This window comes from Trichomonas vaginalis, chromosome IV (genome assembly GCF_026262505.1).
Source record: "Trichomonas vaginalis G3 chromosome IV, whole genome shotgun sequence".
NCBI classification, from domain to species: Eukaryota; Parabasalia; order Trichomonadida; family Trichomonadidae; genus Trichomonas; species Trichomonas vaginalis.
Window position 1 is genome coordinate 21,127,182 of NC_067206.1, and position 18,751 is coordinate 21,145,932.

Genomic DNA, 18,751 nt, shown 5'->3' on the forward strand with positions numbered 1-18,751 from the left:
ATCATTCAATATGGCAAAGAATGGAAAAGAAACATTACCGTGAAGGTAATGAATATCGCAGTGCCATATCAAATTCTTTGATATGGCACGATATTTGGTAGGTGGATCTGCTGGTTTGTAATCTCTTTTTGAAGATAAACCTGATTCCATCATAAATTTTTCCACTTGATGAGGCTTTATTTTTGTAAATTGTCAAAAATTTGATCTTTTGTCAAATCTTCTATATTTTCAAATTCTTTTGCAATTTCTTCTTTTTCTTTCTCACAATCGGGATTTTGAACAATATTTTGAAACCTTTTAATCAATAAATAAGTTTTTGAAATTCCTCCTTTATATTGTGAAACACAAGAATTAATTAATTGTTTTTGTTCAAATGTTGGTGGATTTGGTTTTCTGCCGCGACTAACTTTTGGTAATTCGATTTCTTGAAGTTGAAATGCTCTTCTTATTGTATTTTCGGCAACATTCAATTTAATTTTACCATTTTCCAATTCAACTTCCTTTCCCACACTTTTGTAATATTCACCTTCTTCTATTCTTCTTTTAGCTTCAAATAGCCATTCTCTGTTTATAGATTTGGCAGTAGTCATAAAAGTGGTCCTTCTTTTGTGATAAGATTCAAATTTGAATGTGGATGATAAATAAAAATCAAAAATAATTGTTATAATTTAAATGAAGAAGTAATTTAAAACGATTTTATTTATGATCAAATTTTATATATTTTTTTGGATCAAATCCATTTTAATAGAATTTATATACTATTCATCTATTAGTAAACACTACCGTATATTATTTTTAAGCTATCTTATTTTTTGAAATTTTATTCAAATCTTTGGTCGCAAGAAGAATTGCATGATAAATAAAAACATTTAATCAAAGTCAATTTTATTTTTCATATTCAAATGGACTGAGTGTTAACATTTAACATTTTTTGCTAATTGTCGTCAAAAATTAGGCGTAAAGCAAAAATTGATATTTCATATGGTTTTATGATAGATAAGCATTATATTCCCACTCATTATATTCGTAAATTTTGAGGTTTATCCTTCGCTTTTAAGATCATTGAATTTGATTTTTATATAAAATAGTTATATATTAGAAAATAATATGAGTTTATGTGATATTATTTTTCAGAAGATTTCATTCTATATGCCTATGAAAAGTACTCTCAAAACTAACTTTTTCCTAATTATAATTAAATCTAGAATATTGTATTATGCTTAGTGTTATTTCATTTTTCTCATTCAATTTAGAATTTACAAATGTCAAAAATTGAGAGCTGTCAATTTTGATGAATTTCTGTTTATTACATAGCATTAATAAAAAAATCATTTGTTCTGATTAATATTTATCCAATAATAATATATATTCATTTTTGAATTTAATTAGCTTTTTTAAAGCTTAATATTTAATAATATTATTATTCAACATTCTTAATAAAATAAGATATATGCTTTATGTCTAATATATGTTTTGTAGAAATTTCGAGGAAATATCAAGGTTTCAACATCACTTCACTTCCACCATTTCGTCTTACGAAAGTTTAATTGTATGATTAAATACTTGGGCCATTCTAATATTTCATCTTTTTGAAATCGATTTTGCTCAATAGGATATGTATTAAAATATTTTTCCAATGCATCCAATAAATTATCCGTGCCATTTATTGATATATCAAGAAAGTCGTTTTGTTTTGTTTCTATCGGGGTAATACGATGTGAAAAGTGACAAAAATATACTATGATTTATATTTCATTGTATAATAAAGTCGAGAAGGGAGTCCTAACCTTAAGAAAGGGCTCTCTTCTCGACTTTCTGCTGCAATCTCACTCGAATTGCGCGTATATACTGCTTCTTTCATTAGAAGTAGTATATACGCGCAACAATATGCCATGGCAAGTGCACTTGTCACCACTTTTAATGTTTCTCAAATGCAATGCGGGAAGGAGTGGCAATATAGTACTTGGGTAGTTGTGGAGTTATGTGTTAGGAGAGGGAACAGGACAAATTTGCCACACGGCACTTTTTTTTAAAAAAAATTAATGGAGCGGAGCGATACTCTGCTGCAGGAGCCCCAAGGCTCCCAATCATTACGAAAGGGAGCCTCAGGGCTCCTGAGAATCCATCAGCAGAGGCCTTTTCATTTGGCCTCTGCTGATCAAAGATTCGGCGAAGCCATTCTTCGTCTCAGGAGCCCCAAGGCTCCCAATCATTACGAAAGGGAGCCTCAGGGCTCCTGAGAATCCATCAGTAGAGGCCTTTTCATTTGGCCTCTGCTGATCAAAGATTCGGCGAAGCCATTCTTCGTCTCAGGAGCCCCAAGGCTCCCAATCATTACGAAAGGGAGCCTCAGGGCTCCTGAGAATCCATCAGTAGAGGCCTTTTCATTTGGCCTCTGCTGATCAAAGATTCGGCGAAGCCATTCTTCGTCTCAGGAGCCCCAAGGCTCCCAATCATTACGAAAGGGAGCCTCAGGGCTCCTGAGAATCCATCAGTAGAGAGGCCTTTTCATTTGGCCTCTGCTGATCAAAGATTCGGCGAAGCCATTCTTCGTCTCAGGAGCCCCAAGGCTCCCAATCATTACGAAAGGGAGCCTCAGGGCTCCTGAGAATCCATCAGTAGAGGCCTTTTCATTTGGCCTCTGCTGATCAAAGATTCGGCGAAGCCATTCTTCGTCTCAGGAGCCCCAAGGCTCCCAATCATTACGAAAGGGAGCCTCAGGGCTCCTGAGAAACCTCTTTGAGAAGGTTTTCTTTAAGAAAACCTTCTCAAAGATGATTGTCAGCATTCACTCAAAATCTACCAAGAGTTTCAAAGTTTCAAATCTATCTGAAATGAAGCTTTGAATCTCTTGTATATCTAATTGTAGAGGTACCTTTTCAAAATGTCTTCTATTGATTAAATTTAATCAGTAAAAGTCATTTTGAAAAGGTACATCTCTATAATTGCTATTGAGCATTCACTCTTGGAACCTTGGAGCTCTTGTGTAGTGCATGAAAACTCCAAGATTCTAGAATAAAACATATATCATAGACATAATTTCTTCAAATATAATTTAAGGTTATTTTTTAAAAAATTAGAACAGCGTAATTTAAGGTTATTGAAAAGTGACACTTGACAAATTTATCCCGCACTCTTCAAAAATAAGGAAATTTTGATAAATATCCTCATCGCTATTATCATAAAAGATTCAATATCCCTTTCGATATTTAATGACAAATTTGAAAAGGTGTTTGAAATTCTTTCGGATTTTGTTGAATTTAACCCAAAATTTATTATTAATTGTTTACAAGAAATTTTATTTAACTCTTCTTGTAAAGAAAACTTTGCCAATATTTTGAATGCATTTGAAAATTCCGAGCTTAGAATATATTTGGATGAATGCGAAGATGAAATCGATCCTGAAATTTTTGACTCTCTCAAAAATATGTATTCAATTTTAAATGAATCTAATTCTCATCAATAATAACATATGAATAAAAAATAAATGGATTTAATTTTTTTTATCAGTTTCAATAGATTACAGTTATTTTTATTTTCTACAATATCTCATTACCAAATCGTTTTAACTCTTTGTATATCAAAGAATAATAATAAGTGACCTGTAATAACCATACTCATAATGGATTAGACCTCAAATTATTTAAAATGTCAATTCAATATTATTAAATTACAATTTCTTTTATTCTAATAGATTTTAACTAGCCAATCATGATTACAAATATTGTAGCCTTCATTAACTCATAATATCGAAGAATATAACTTATATTCATGGACAATTTGTGATTAATTTCCAATAATATATAAAACCGACTCAAATTAATCATGTTGGCATTAGCGCGCATCGATGCTCAATCTACCTGTAGTATTATAAGCTTATATTCCTATTTTTCAGCATTAAAATTGTGAATTACGTAATTTTGTCATAGTTTTACGTAATTTTAATTTTTTTTGATAAGAAAAAAATGACTTTAAGAAAAAACGAGATCACTCATAATCTTTTTCTCAGAAAACTGCAGAGTATACAACAAATGTACTCAAACGTGCATTAAGCACAATACCTGGTCCCCATTTCGCTCTATGGACCGATAATGGTACAAAAAATAAAGAAAAATTGCAAAAACGTTCCCACTTTTTGAGAGGGATGTTTTGCAAAATAATTTTATGGACATCTCTGGAAAGTTTCATTTCAGTTTGATAATATATCCAACACCTATATAGAAGAGCCTTGCTGATTTGACCTGAAAGAGCGAAAGTTAGTTTTTTGATTTGAAAACCCTGCAATTTAATATTGTTAAGGACTCAATGTAGAAATATGATATAATATCATGTAGAGATCAATCATCTTCCAAAAATCTTCTATGTATGAAAGAAAAAAATTTGCAAAACGTACCTCTCAAGAAGTGGGAACGTTTTGCACACTCTCGAAAATAAAACACAATTTCATTAATTATTATGCGAAAGGGGAATTGAACATATTTTTATTCAACCAGATAATCCTCAGGCCAACAGATTTCGCAAAGAGAATTTCCCCAAACAGTAAGATTTTTCAAAAAAAAGAAATATAATGCGAAGAATTAAGATTAATCACCGAAAAAACAACTGATTTTACTTACTTTTTAATGGATTTTGAAGATATGCAAATTATCAGGAAGAAAGCTCAATATAACAAATAAAATAATATTCTAATTTGCAAGAATGGGTTTAATGACTACGCACAAATACATAGCCTCATACATATCAACAAAGGTCTTGGGTCTCCGAGGTTCTCAATTTCATCAGAAACCGCTATATGATAACCAAGCTTACTCAGATCTACACATAAATACATAGCCTCATACATATCAACAAAGGTCTCTCTACTCTTAAGTTCCAATTCCCAAAATTTTATTTTTATATTTATTGGCAAAAGGTAAAAGTTCCAAATTATCGTATCGTTAATTTTTAATTTGCTTTCAAATTATATTTTTTGTACTTACGTTCAATTTTTATTTTTAATAAATTATTTATATTAAAATTTCGAAATATTCATAAATACATTCAATTCATATAATAATAGTCAATATCATCGTTTTGAGAAGATCAGATCCTACAAAAACCATGGAGAGGATTGTATTTTCAATGTATGCCTCTGGTCGAGCACTAAAAGCAAAAGCTAGACAGTTTTTAACCTGTATAATAAAAATGTATCATATATCTTTTTGGAAAATAAAAACAAATTTTTATTTATTCAATATTATATAAAAAGGTGTTGATATTGCAGGTTTTTCAGTATGTTTTCCATCCCAATAAAACTCAATATTAATCGATATATCTGAAAAATACGAGGTGTCAAAGTGGTGAATTTCACCTCACTTCGTTTTGCTCCATTAAATTGACTCAATTTCATCCCTTTGCTGAGAATTTTTGTATTTGGAGGATAATAATCTAAATAATTCGAAATATTTGTTACAATAACTATCAGTGCTTGATTTAATGTTTGAATTTGATTGCTTCAAATTGCGCAATTTTAAGTAATTCGGCGTCAGATGTTAATTTTTTGCAAGAAGAATTAAATATATATGTGGGATTTGGTATTGCGTTTGATGTTTTGTTTGTTAATTCGTTGGATAAGGCTTTATCTGGGTTCCACGGATGAATACCATACTGATGCATTGACTTAATCACAAGCATCAATTAAAATTCTTACAATTTTTAACCTTGGTTTTGGGGTATTTGATAAATTATCTTGCTCATATGTGTAAAGCGGAACATATTTTAACCTGTTATTCTTTGATCTCAAAGATGCTGCACATCCTACATCAAATAACTGGAGAACTACTGTGCAGTAAGCTGGAAATGTCAAGAGTTCAATTCTGAAGAGACTCAAAAGTTTGCAAGTAAAATAACTTACTCGGCTGATATGATTATCACCGAATACGATATTATGCTGAGCTGCTGTGATAGCATCAAGACTTGAGCGATATCTCTGGATTTCGATAATAAAAGTTAAATTAAAGATATCCCATATCTTCTTTGTCATCCATCCATAAGATTGTCCTGTAAGGAATGCTCTCACGGAGCGGAGTTCCTGTGAACAATTTTATATTCCTGGAACAATAATAAATGGTTTCATCCGGTATCCTTCAGAATTATATGGGAAGATACTAGTAACAAGCACAAATTCATGCTCTTCTTTGGTTAAAGGAGGGTTGCTTTCAGTGCAGATAACTTTGTAACGCTTTGATGAAGCAGAGATGTTTCATAAATACTCCACTTATTCCATGGATCAATTCCTGCCGTATACTGAAATTAATGTAAGAAGTTAGCAACTGTTGCTGTGTTACAGTACTTTGCTCGTTTTTCCTCATTTTCTTTTGAGCTTTTGATCTCAATGTTGAGATCAGAGCAAACTCTGTTTAACCATGATCTTGAGGGGAGATATACTTCTAGCGAAGTAAACAATTCTTTTTCCTCTTGTTGGAAATTCGTCTGGATGAACAAGGCCAGCTAGATATAAAGCTCTGCTGTATCTATACTCCAGTAATTCGTAGGCAATCTGATAAGCTTCGATTACCTTTTCACATGCAAGACCTTTTGCTCTTTGATTGATTTCACCATAAAAATCAAGTAATTCGACCTCTGAAAGATACGATGGTTCTCCACCATTACATGTGGTTGTCCATACATTTTCCGCAATTGTATGTCGCAACTCTGCAGTTATTGAATCATCGCGTTCCATGTGAAATTCATCTTTGTTATCAGTGTAGCACTTTTTGTTTAGTCTTCTTTTGAAGATTTTACGTTGAATACGAGACAAAACTGCTTTTTCTCAATGAAGTTTACATTTGGCTTTAATGTAATTAAGACTTTTCATGTCACTTTTTGTAAAGTTCATTTTCGGTACGGAACAAATGCATATATTAATGCATTAATTCTAAATGTAATAAATTTTGTATCTTTGAAAATTTCAAAGTTAAAAAAAATTGGACTAATATTATTCGTCTTCAAATGTACTATGCAAATTAAAGTTTTTGGGCTATGGATTCTGTGGGATAAGATTATTGAAATTTTGGATGTTCCTCGAATTGGCCAGAGATTCGAGTGTCAATGCCTTGTTCCATAACATAGTAATTGTGTTTGTGACTGAGCATATTTTTTTCTAAAATATAGAGATTAAAATTGTAAAAATCTTCATTTAAGGAGTTCCTGTTAAATGATTGTGACTTGATTATATTTGTGTCGTTTTTGGTAGTCTCTTTATTCGATTTTGATGAATTTATGTTCGAAATTCGGTATTTAACTAATAAGATTCAGAGTAAAACACTGGAAATCGGATATTCTCTATGCCAATGAACTGGACAATCTGTGTGTTTGGGAGGTGAAATTCCAAATTTTTTTGAAATCCCGAAAATGAAGATCAACCCTTTATTTTTGATTAAGATATTTTACAATTTCAGATTTTTTTGAATACTTTTGATTCGGTTTTGTTAAAAGCATATCAGCTAACTTGTTTTAAAAATCACATATTTTTATGTGGTAAGACGAAATGATGGAAGTGAGGCATATCTCAATATTTTCACCAGATCTTCAGGCATTTAGCATGGATATATAATTGTTATCATGATTTGTATTTAGTAATATTATTTAATCCAACTTATCAAAGCTAAACAAGATAAGAAATGCGTTTTAATTTTTTTTTCAAACAAAATTGAACAAAAAATACACTTAGAAGATATATTTCTTTAAGTTATTTATAGTAATGGAAATAATATGGTATATCTATCATTAACATATAAGCAGATCATACCTCTCTTGTGCCATGCAATTATGAATTAAGAATTTTGTAAATTCAACTGTATATAATAATCTTTTAATTGAAAAACATCATCAGACCAAGAGATGTTAATCATGTGCATCTAATATAATTGTTTTTGTCTAGTGTTGAAAACAGAAATTCATCAAAAGTGACACCTCAGAAAAGCTATAATATTGAATTTTTGGAACTTTTGATAGAGCACGTTTTTAAATATTAATTAAAGTAAATGTATATTTTGTAAAGATTCTTTTTAATAAAAAATAAAATTTTGAAGAAGAACACAAAATCTTCTGAAAAATAATATCACATAAACTCATATTATTTTCTAATATATAACTATTTTATATAAAAATCAAATTCAATGATCTTAAAAGCGAAGGATAAACCTCAAAATTTACGAATATAATGAGTGGGAATATAATGCTTATCTATCATAAAACCATATGAAATATCAATTTTTGCTTTACGCCTAATTTTTGACGACAATTAGCAAAAAATGTTAAATGTTAACACTCAGTCCATTTGAATATGAAAAATAAAATTGACTTTGATTAAATGTTTTTATTTATCATGCAATTCTTCTTGCGACCAAAGATTTGAATAAAATTTCAAAAAATAAGATAGCTTAAAAATAATATACGGTAGTGTTTACTAATAGATGAATAGTATATAAATTCTATTAAAATGGATTTGATCCAAAAAGATATATAAAATTTGATCATAAATAAAATTGTTTAGAAGTCATTTAAAATGATGTAATTATTCAAATTTTGCTAAAACCCATTCCTCTTTGATATATAACTCCCATTTTTGCATTTCTGGCTCGTACCAAAATTTTGAAACTTCGAATAATTCGTTAGGAGTGTAATTACTATTCGTTTTTGGATTAATATCGAGAGATAAATGTGGTGTATTGTTGTATTTTTCAATGAACTGCTGAACTGAGTCCTTGATTTGTTGAATATCATCCAACTCGTCTGGCAAAAACTTTTCTAAGCTTGGCCACAGGCGCTCCACCTTGCCGTTCTGTCTTGGCATATACGGCAAGGTGTGCTTCCAAACTATTCCGTTTTCCTGCATAACCTGGCCGAATTCACCGCGGTTTTCACCGCCGTTATCGGTCCAGATGCAGTAAGGGATAAACTCCTCTAAAAGTTTTCTTAAAATATTCGCTGTTGAGTTGGAAGACTTGTTTTTCAATAATTTAGTTTTGAGAACTTTACGTGTCATATCATTCAATATGGCAAAGAATGGAAAAGAAACATTACCGTGAAGGTAATGAATATCGCAGTGCCATATCAAATTCTTTGATATGGCACGATATTTGGTAGGTGGATCTGCTGGTTTGTAATCTCTTTTTGAAGATAAACCTGATTCCATCATAAATTTTTCCACTTGATGAGGCTTTATTTTTTGTAAATTGTCAAAAATTTGATCTTTTGTCAAATCTTCTATATTTTCAAATTCTTTTGCAATTTCTTCTTTTTCTTTCTCACAATCGGGATTTTGAACAATATTTTGAAACCTTTTAATCAATAAATAAGTTTTTGAAATTCCTCCTTTATATTGTGAAACACAAGAATTAATTAATTGTTTTTGTTCAAATGTTGGTGGATTTGGTTTTCTGCCGCGACTAACTTTTGGTAATTCGATTTCTTGAAGTTGAAATGCTCTTCTTATTGTATTTTCGGCAACATTCAATTTAATTTTACCATTTTCCAATTCAACTTCCTTTCCCACACTTTTGTAATATTCACCTTCTTCTATTCTTCTTTTAGCTTCAAATAGCCATTCTCTGTTTATAGATTTGGCAGTAGTCATAAAAGTGGTCCTTCTTTTGTGATAAGATTCAAATTTGAATGTGGATGATAAATAAAAATCAAAAATAATTGTTATAATTTAAATGAAGAAGTAATTTAAAACGATTTTATTTATGATCAAATTTTATATATTTTTTTGGATCAAATCCATTTTAATAGAATTTATATACTATTCATCTATTAGTAAACACTACCGTATATTATTTTTTAAGCTATCTTATTTTTTGAATTTTATTCAAATCTTTGGTCGCAAGAAGAATTGCATGATAAATAAAAACATTTAATCAAAGTCAATTTTATTTTTCATATTCAAATGGACTGAGTGTTAACATTTAACATTTTTTGCTAATTGTCGTCAAAAATTAGGCGTAAAGCAAAAATTGATATTTCATATGGTTTTATGATAGATAAGCATTATATTCCCACTCATTATATTCGTAAATTTTGAGGTTTATCCTTCGCTTTTAAGATCATTGAATTTGATTTTTATATAAAATAGTTATATATTAGAAAATAATATGAGTTTATGTGATATTATTTTTCAGAAGATTTCATTCTATATGCCTATGAAAAGTACTCTCAAAACTAACTTTTTCCTAATTATAATTAAATCTAGAATATTGTATTATGCTTAGTGTTATTTCATTTTTCTCATTCAATTTAGAATTTACAAATGTCAAAAATTGAGAGCTGTCACTTTTGATGAATTTCTGTTTATTACATAGCATTAATAAAAAAATCATTTGTTCTGATTAATATTTATCCAATAATAATATATATTCATTTTTGAATTTAATTAGCTTTTTTAAAGCTTAATATTTAATAATATTATTATTCAACATTCTTAATAAAATAAGATATATGCTTTATGTCTAATATATGTTTTGTAGAAATTTCGAGGAAATATCAAGGTTTCAACATCACTTCACTTCCACCATTTCGTCTTACGAAAGTTTAATTGTATGATTAAATACTTGGGCCATTCTAATATTTCATCTTTTTGAAATCGATTTTGCTCAATAGGATATGTATTAAAATATTTTTCCAATGCATCCAATAAATTATCCGTGCCATTTATTGATATATCAAGAAAGTCGTTTTGTTTTGTTTCTATCGGGGTAATACGATGTGAAAAGTGACAAAAATATACTATGATTTATATTTCATTGTATAATAAAGTCGAGAAGGGAGTCCTAACCTTAAGAAAGGGCTCTCTTCTCGACTTTCTGCTGCAATCTCACTCGAATTGCGCGTATATACTGCTTCTTTCATTAGAAGTAGTATATACGCGCAACAATATGCCATGGCAAGTGCACTTGTCGCCACTTTTAATGTTTCTCAAATGCAATGCGGGAAGGAGTGGCAATATAGTACTTGGGTAGTTGTGGAGTTATGTGTTAGGAGAGGGAACAGGACAAATTTGCCACACGGCACTTTTTTTTAAAAAAAATTAATGGAGCGGAGCGATACTCTGCTGCAGGAGCCCCAAGGCTCCCAATCATTACGAAAGGGAGCCTCAGGGCTCCTGAGAATCCATCAGCAGAGGCCTTTTCATTTGGCCTCTGCTGATCAAAGATTCGGCGAAGCCATTCTTCGTCTCAGGAGCCCCAAGGCTCCCAATCATTACGAAAGGGAGCCTCAGGGCTCCTGAGAATCCATCAGCAGAGGCCTTTTCATTTGGCCTCTGCTGATCAAAGATTCGGCGAAGCCATTCTTCGAGTATATAAGAATTTCCGAAAAAGTGACACCCAAAAAGTGACACTTTCAATAGGGAGTAACACTTAAAAAGTGACAATTTAAATTCACAATAAAAAATAATAAATTTTTAGTCTATTAAATTATTCTTTTTCTTTTGAAATCCTCTAAAAATTCTTCGAAATGTTCTAAATATAATCTGGAGAATTATAACAAAATTCATTAATTTCTAACATATACGTATCTAACAATTCATTTGGAATTTCAAACGATCTTAAATATGTAATTGAATTTTGTATCTTCTCATTTATTTGAGAAAGTTTTTCTTCAGCATTTTCCAATAAAAATCTTAATGGATTCAAATTGGCTTCTTGATTCTGAACAAAATTTAATACTTGGTATAAACGTGATTGAACTTCTTTTTTCAATTTTGTTTTATAATCTGTCAATCGAGGCTCGCGAATTCTAATTGAAGGAATAAAACCTGTTTGAAGTAAATCGTTTTTTAATACTGTAATAAACAGAAATTCATCAAAAGTGACAGCTCTCAATTTTTTGACATTTGTAAATTCTAAATTGAATGAGAAAAATGAAATAATACTAAGCATAATACAATATTCTAGATTTAATTATAATTAGGAAAAAGTTAGTTTTGAGAGTACTTTTCATAGGCATATAGAATGAAATCTTCTGAAAAAGAATATCAATAAACTCATATTATTTTCTAATATATAACTATTTTATATAAAAATCAAATTCAATGATCTTAAAAGCGAAGGATAAACCTCAAAATTTACGAATATAATGAGTGGGAATATTTCATATGGTTTTATGATAGATAAGCATTATATTCCCACTCATTATATTCGTAAATTTTGAGGTTTATCCTTCGCTTTTAAGATCATTGAATTTGATTTTTATATAAAATAGTTATATATTAGAAAATAATATGAGTTTATGTGATATTATTTTTCAGAAGATTTTGTGTTCTTCTTCAAAATTTTATTTTTTATTAAAAAGAATCTTTACAAAATATACATTTACTTAAATTAATATTTAAAAACGTGCTCTATCAAAAGTTCCAAAAATTCATATTTTAGCTTTTCTGAGGTGTCACTTTTGATGAATTTCTGTTTACAACAATACGATAAAAGTAATTGGGTGCAACTTCTTCTAAAAGATTTTTGACAAAAACATCAATTCTTTGATTTTTAACGCAGCCAAAATCGTGATATTTTATCTTTTTAAATAAAGATTCAGAAACGTTATTCACAACGGTTAATTCATTTGGTCTGGCAGCGGCTATCCACATCATAGCCAACAATTCCTTATACAAATTCAAAAACTTGGGTGCAATCAGTTCTGATTGCACCCAAGTTTTTGAACTTTCTTGAGGGAATTAAAGGTGAGAGATGTATAGTCTATCTATATATCTCCCACCCTCTAATTCCCTCTCTGACAGCGGGAAACTTTGTCTGAATGTTAAACTATTCAGACAAAGTTTCCACTGTTTGCGAAGGATTGTTGGCTATGATGAATTACTGATTCATGATCAGTACAACATAGCCAACAATTCCTTATATAAAGTTCAAAAACTTGGGTGCAATCAGAACTGATTGCACCAAGTTTTTGAACTTTCTTGAGGGAATGGAAGAGTAAGAGGTATACATTATGAATATATACCTCTTACCCTTCCATTCCTCTCTGACAGCGGGAAACTTTGTCTGAATGTTAAACTATTCAGACAAAGTTTCCCGCTGTCAGCGAAAGAATTGTTCCATCTGGTGCATAGAGTGTGAATCTATCACCAATGGAGCAAGTCCCTCGCGAAATTGCCAAAACTTGCGTCGCATTTCAAAGATTGCGACCCAAATTTTGGCGATTTCTAGTAGAGATGGAGTATTTTGAGTCACTGACCTATATGCAGTGGCTCAAAGGGCTCCATCTCTACTTTGAAGCAAGGAAAATTTCCTCGAAATTTTGATAATTTGAAGAAAGTTTTCAAGCAATTAACAAAGGATTACTCGCTATGAGGTAAAAATTCTAGATTTTCACCTCATAGCGAGAGCTTCCCTTTCATTGCTTGAAAACTTTCCCCAGCTTAAAATTTGGGAAAGGGCTGTAAAGTCGACTCCGATACCAGCAGGTACCAGAGTATTTAAAAGAGAAGGCCTCGTACGAGTTTCTATGAAGACCTTTCTCATTCAAGAAGATCTTAATAGAAAATCGTACGAGGGCATTGGAAACTCGCGTCTGGTACATGTTGGTACCAGAGTGTTTGAGATTTGAAGACTCTGGTACTAACATGTACCAGAATTTATGATGAATTTAAAGATGGACCATTATAAAATGGTAGCGGTTTGTTTTCAAAAAAAATTAGATGAGATTTGCATAGATATAGATTATATGATTTATACATATGAAAAATAATATATAAAAATATAATTTTGAGATAATTATGTAATAATATTATAATATTTTGAATTTGAGGTATAATTTTTAAGTAAAATATATTATAAAGAGTATTTATATAAATATTGTAAAATAATATAAGTAATAAAATTGAGACCCCTTCCCTGTTTTTTGATGTTTTGTCACTTTTTCGGTAATTCTTATTGTTTCCTCAGGGCTCCTGAGAATCCATCAGCAGAGGCCTTTTCATTTGGCCTCTGCTGATCAAAGATTCGGCGAAGCCATTCTTCGTCTCAGGAGCCCCAAGGCTCCCAATCATTACGAAAGGGAGCCTCAGGGCTCCTGAGAATCCATCAGCAGAGGCCTTTTCATTTGGCCTCTGCTGATCAAAGATTCGGCGAAGCCATTCTTCGTCTCAGGAGCCCCAAGGCTCCCAATCATTACGAAAGGGAGCCTCAGGGCTCCTGAGAATCCATCAGCAGAGGCCTTTTCATTTGGCCTCTGCTGATCAAAGATTCGGCGAAGCCATTCTTCGTCTCAGGAGCCCCAAGGCTCCCAATCATTACGAAAGGGAGCCTCAGGGCTCCTGAGAAACCTCTTTGAGAAGGTTTTCTTTAAGAAAACCTTCTCAAAGATGATTGTCAGCATTCACTCAAAATCTACCAAGAGTTTCAAAGTTTCAAATCTATCTGAAATGAAGCTTTGAATCTCTTGTATATCTAATTGTAGAGGTACCTTTTCAAAATGTCTTCTATTGATTAAATTTAATCAGTAAAAGTCATTTTGAAAAGGTACATCTCTATAATTGCTATTGAGCATTCACTCTTGGAACCTTGGAGCTCTTGTGTAGTGCATGAAAACTCCAAGATTCTAGAATAAAACATATATCATAGACATAATTTCTTCAAATATAATTTAAGGTTATTTTTTAAAAAATTAGAACAGCGTAATTTAAGGTTATTGAAAAGTGACACTTGACAAATTTATCCCGCACTCTTCAAAAATAAGGAAATTTTGATAAATATCCTCATCGCTATTATCATAAAAGATTCAATATCCCTTTCGATATTTAATGACAAATTTGAAAAGGTGTTTGAAATTCTTTCGGATTTTGTTGAATTTAACCCAAAATTTATTATTAATTGTTTACAAGAAATTTTATTTAACTCTTCTTGTAAAGAAAACTTTGCCAATATTTTGAATGCATTTGAAAATTCCGAGCTTAGAATATATTTGGATGAATGCGAAGATGAAATCGATCCTGAAATTTTTGACTCTCTCAAAAATATGTATTCAATTTTAAATGAATCTAATTCTCATCAATAATAACATATGAATAAAAAATAAATGGATTTAATTTTTTTTATCAGTTTCAATAGATTACAGTTATTTTTATTTTCTACAATATCTCATTACCAAATCGTTTTAACTCTTTGTATATCAAAGAATAATAATAAGTGACCTGTAATAACCATACTCATAATGGATTAGACCTCAAATTATTTAAAATGTCAATTCAATATTATTAAATTACAATTTCTTTTATTCTAATAGATTTTAACTAGCCAATCATGATTACAAATATTGTAGCCTTCATTAACTCATAATATCGAAGAATATAACTTATATTCATGGACAATTTGTGATTAATTTCCAATAATATATAAAACCGACTCAAATTAATCATGTTGGCATTAGCGCGCATCGATGCTCAATCTACCTGTAGTATTATAAGCTTATATTCCTATTTTTCAGCATTAAAATTGTGAATTACGTAATTTTGTCATAGTTTTACGTAATTTTAATTTTTTTTGATAAGAAAAAAATGACTTTAAGAAAAAACGAGATCACTCATAATCTTTTTCTCAGAAAACTGCAGAGTATACAACAAATGTACTCAAACGTGCATTAAGCACAATACCTGGTCCCCATTTCGCTCTATGGACCGATAATGGTACAAAAAATAAAGAAAAATTGCAAAAACGTTCCCACTTTTTGAGAGGGATGTTTTGCAAAATAATTTTATGGACATCTCTGGAAAGTTTCATTTCAGTTTGATAATATATCCAACACCTATATAGAAGAGCCTTGCTGATTTGACCTGAAAGAGCGAAAGTTAGTTTTTTGATTTGAAAACCCTGCAATTTAATATTGTTAAGGACTCAATGTAGAAATATGATATAATATCATGTAGAGATCAATCATCTTCCAAAAATCTTCTATGTATGAAAGAAAAAAATTTGCAAAACGTACCTCTCAAGAAGTGGGAACGTTTTGCACACTCTCGAAAATAAAACACAATTTCATTAATTATTATGCGAAAGGGGAATTGAACATATTTTTATTCAACCAGATAATCCTCAGGCCAACAGATTTCGCAAAGAGAATTTCCCCAAACAGTAAGATTTTTCAAAAAAAAGAAATATAATGCGAAGAATTAAGATTAATCACCGAAAAAACAACTGATTTTACTTACTTTAATGATTTTGAAGATATGCAAATTATCAGGAAGAAAGCTCAATATAACAAATAAAATAATATTCTAATTTGCAAGAATGGGTTTAATGACTACGCACAAATACATAGCCTCATACATATCAACAAAGGTCTTGGGTCTCCGAGGTTCTCAATTTCATCAGAAACCGCTATATGATAACCAAGCTTACTCAGATCTACACATAAATACATAGCCTCATACATATCAACAAAGGTCTCTCTACTCTTAAGTTCCAATTCCCAAAATTTTATTTTTATATTTATTGGCAAAAGGTAAAAGTTCCAAATTATCGTATCGTTAATTTTTAATTTGCTTTCAAATTATATTTTTTGTACTTACGTTCAATTTTTATTTTTAATAAATTATTTATATTAAAATTTCGAAATATTCATAAATACATTCAATTCATATAATAATAGTCAATATCATCGTTTTGAGAAGATCAGATCCTACACAAAAACCATGGAGAGGATTGTATTTTCAATGTATGCCTCTGGTCGAGCACTAAAAGCAAAAGCTAGACAGTTTTTAACCTGTATAATAAAAATGTATCATATATCTTTTTGGAAAATAAAAACAAATTTTTATTTATTCAATATTATATAAAAAGGTGTTGATATTGCAGGTTTTTCAGTATGTTTTCCATCCCAATAAAACTCAATATTAATCGATATATCTGAAAAATACGAGGTGTCAAAGTGGTGAATTTCACCTCACTTCGTTTTGCTCCATTAAATTGACTCAATTTCATCCCTTTGCTGAGAATTTTTGTATTTGGAGGATAATAATCTAAATAATTCGAAATATTTGTTACAATAACTATCAGTGCTTGATTTAATGTTTGAATTTGATTGCTTCAAATTGCGCAATTTTAAGTAATTCGGCGTCAGATGTTAATTTTTTGCAAGAAGAATTAAATATATATGTGGGATTTGGTATTGCGTTTGATGTTTTGTTTGTTAATTCGTTGGATAAGGCTTTATCTGGGTTCCACGGATGAATACCATACTGATGCATTGACTTAATCACAAGCATCAATTAAAATTCTTACAATTTTTAACCTTGGTTTTGGGGTATTTGATAAATTATCTTGCTCATATGTGTAAAGCGGAACATATTTTAACCTGTTATTCTTTGATCTCAAAGATGCTGCACATCCTACATCAAATAACTGGAGAACTACTGTGCAGTAAGCTGGAAATGTCAAGAGTTCAATTCTGAAGAGACTCAAAAGTTTGCAAGTAAAATAACTTACTCGGCTGATATGATTATCACCGAATACGATATTATGCTGAGCTGCTGTGATAGCATCAAGACTTGAGCGATATCTCTGGATTTCGATAATAAAAGTTAAATTAAAGATATCCCATATCTTCTTTGTCATCCATCCATAAGATTGTCCTGTAAGGAATGCTCTCACGGAGCGGAGTTCCTGTGAACAATTTTATATTCCTGGAACAATAATAAATGGTTTCATCCGGTATCCTTCAGAATTATATGGGAAGATACTAGTAACAAGCACAAATTCATGCTCTTCTTTGGTTAAAGGAGGGTTGCTTTCAGTGCAGATAACTTTGTAACGCTTTGATGAAGCAGAGATGTTTCATAAATACTCCACTTATTCCATGGATCAATTCCTGCCGTATACTGAAATTAATGTAAGAAGTTAGCAACTGTTGCTGTGTTACAGTACTTTGCTCGTTTTTCCTCATTTTCTTTTGAGCTTTTGATCTCAATGTTGAGATCAGAGCAAACTCTGTTTAACCATGATCTTGAGGGGAGATATACTTCTAGCGAAGTAAACAATTCTTTTTCCTCTTGTTGGAAATTCGTCTGGATGAACAAGGCCAGCTAGATATAAAGCTCTGCTGTATCTATACTCCAGTAATTCGTAGGCAATCTGATAAGCTTCGATTACCTTTTCACATGCAAGACCTTTTGCTCTTTGATTGATTTCACCATAAAAATCAAGTAATTCGACCTCTGAAAGATACGATGGTTCTCCACCATTACATGTGGTTGTCCATACATTTTCCGCAATTGTATGTCGCAACTCTGCAGTTATTGAATCATCGCGTTCCATGTGAAATTCATCTTTGTTATCAGTGTAGCACTTTTTGTTTAGTCTTCTTTTGAAGATTTTACGTTGAATACGAGACAAAACTGCTTTTTCTCAATGAAGTTTACATTTGGCTTTAATGTAATTAAGACTTTTCATGTCACTTTTTGTAAAGTTCATTTTCGGTACGGAACAAATGCATATATTAATGCATTAATTCTAAATGTAATAAATTTTGTATCTTTGAAAATTTCAAAGTTAAAAAAAATTGGACTAATATTATTCGTCTTCAAATGTACTATGCAAATTAAAGTTTTTGGGCTATGGATTCTGTGGGATAAGATTATTGAAATTTTGGATGTTCCTCGAATTGGCCAGAGATTCGAGTGTCAATGCCTTGTTCCATAACATAGTAATTGTGTTTGTGACTGAGCATATTTTTTTCTAAAATATAGAGATTAAAATTGTAA

At 30.8% G+C, this 18,751-nt stretch overlaps 2 protein-coding genes across 2 annotated transcripts, besides 16 other annotated features; both read right to left on the reverse strand.

Annotated features, from left to right (window-relative positions):
* Nucleotides 1-1,272: 1,272 nt before the first annotated feature.
* Nucleotides 1,273-1,309: a mobile genetic element.
* Nucleotides 1,273-1,309: a terminal%2Cinverted (terminal inverted repeat of Banshee-A3 transposon ID:TVAGG3_0139250).
* A 685-nt stretch (nucleotides 1,310-1,994) lies between these two features.
* Nucleotides 1,995-2,028: a terminal%2Cinverted (terminal inverted repeat of MuDR-4N1_TV transposon ID:TVAGG3_0139260).
* Nucleotides 1,995-3,136: a mobile genetic element.
* A 3,246-nt stretch (nucleotides 3,137-6,382) lies between these two features.
* On the reverse strand, nucleotides 6,383-6,721 carry TVAGG3_0139270 (uncharacterized protein; the record flags this gene model as incomplete). Its single annotated transcript, XM_051224212.1, has 1 exon — nucleotides 6,383-6,721. One exon carries the CDS (start codon nucleotides 6,719-6,721, stop codon nucleotides 6,383-6,385), a length of 339 nt encoding a protein of 112 aa, XP_051109198.1.
* A 1,200-nt stretch (nucleotides 6,722-7,921) lies between these two features.
* Nucleotides 7,922-7,959: a mobile genetic element.
* Nucleotides 7,922-7,959: a terminal%2Cinverted (terminal inverted repeat of Banshee-A3 transposon ID:TVAGG3_0139280).
* A 601-nt stretch (nucleotides 7,960-8,560) lies between these two features.
* Nucleotides 8,561-9,619: a mobile genetic element.
* A 682-nt stretch (nucleotides 9,620-10,301) lies between these two features.
* Nucleotides 10,302-10,338: a mobile genetic element.
* Nucleotides 10,302-10,338: a terminal%2Cinverted (terminal inverted repeat of Banshee-A3 transposon ID:TVAGG3_0139300).
* A 685-nt stretch (nucleotides 10,339-11,023) lies between these two features.
* Nucleotides 11,024-11,057: a terminal%2Cinverted (terminal inverted repeat of MuDR-4N1_TV transposon ID:TVAGG3_0139310).
* Nucleotides 11,024-11,825: a mobile genetic element.
* A 2-nt stretch (nucleotides 11,826-11,827) lies between these two features.
* Nucleotides 11,828-11,864: a mobile genetic element.
* Nucleotides 11,828-11,864: a terminal%2Cinverted (terminal inverted repeat of Banshee-A3 transposon ID:TVAGG3_0139320).
* Nucleotides 11,865-12,417: 553 nt separating this feature from the next.
* Nucleotides 12,418-12,454: a terminal%2Cinverted (terminal inverted repeat of Banshee-A3 transposon ID:TVAGG3_0139330).
* Nucleotides 12,418-12,455: a mobile genetic element.
* Nucleotides 12,455-14,721: a mobile genetic element.
* Nucleotides 14,722-17,966: 3,245 nt separating this feature from the next.
* Nucleotides 17,967-18,305, reverse strand: TVAGG3_0139350 (uncharacterized protein; the record flags this gene model as incomplete). The annotated part of the gene is made up of 1 exon (XM_051224213.1): nucleotides 17,967-18,305. The coding sequence occupies one exon, from the start codon at nucleotides 18,303-18,305 to the stop codon at nucleotides 17,967-17,969; it is 339 nt and encodes a 112-aa protein (XP_051109199.1).
* Between the last annotated feature and the right edge of the window lie 446 nt (nucleotides 18,306-18,751).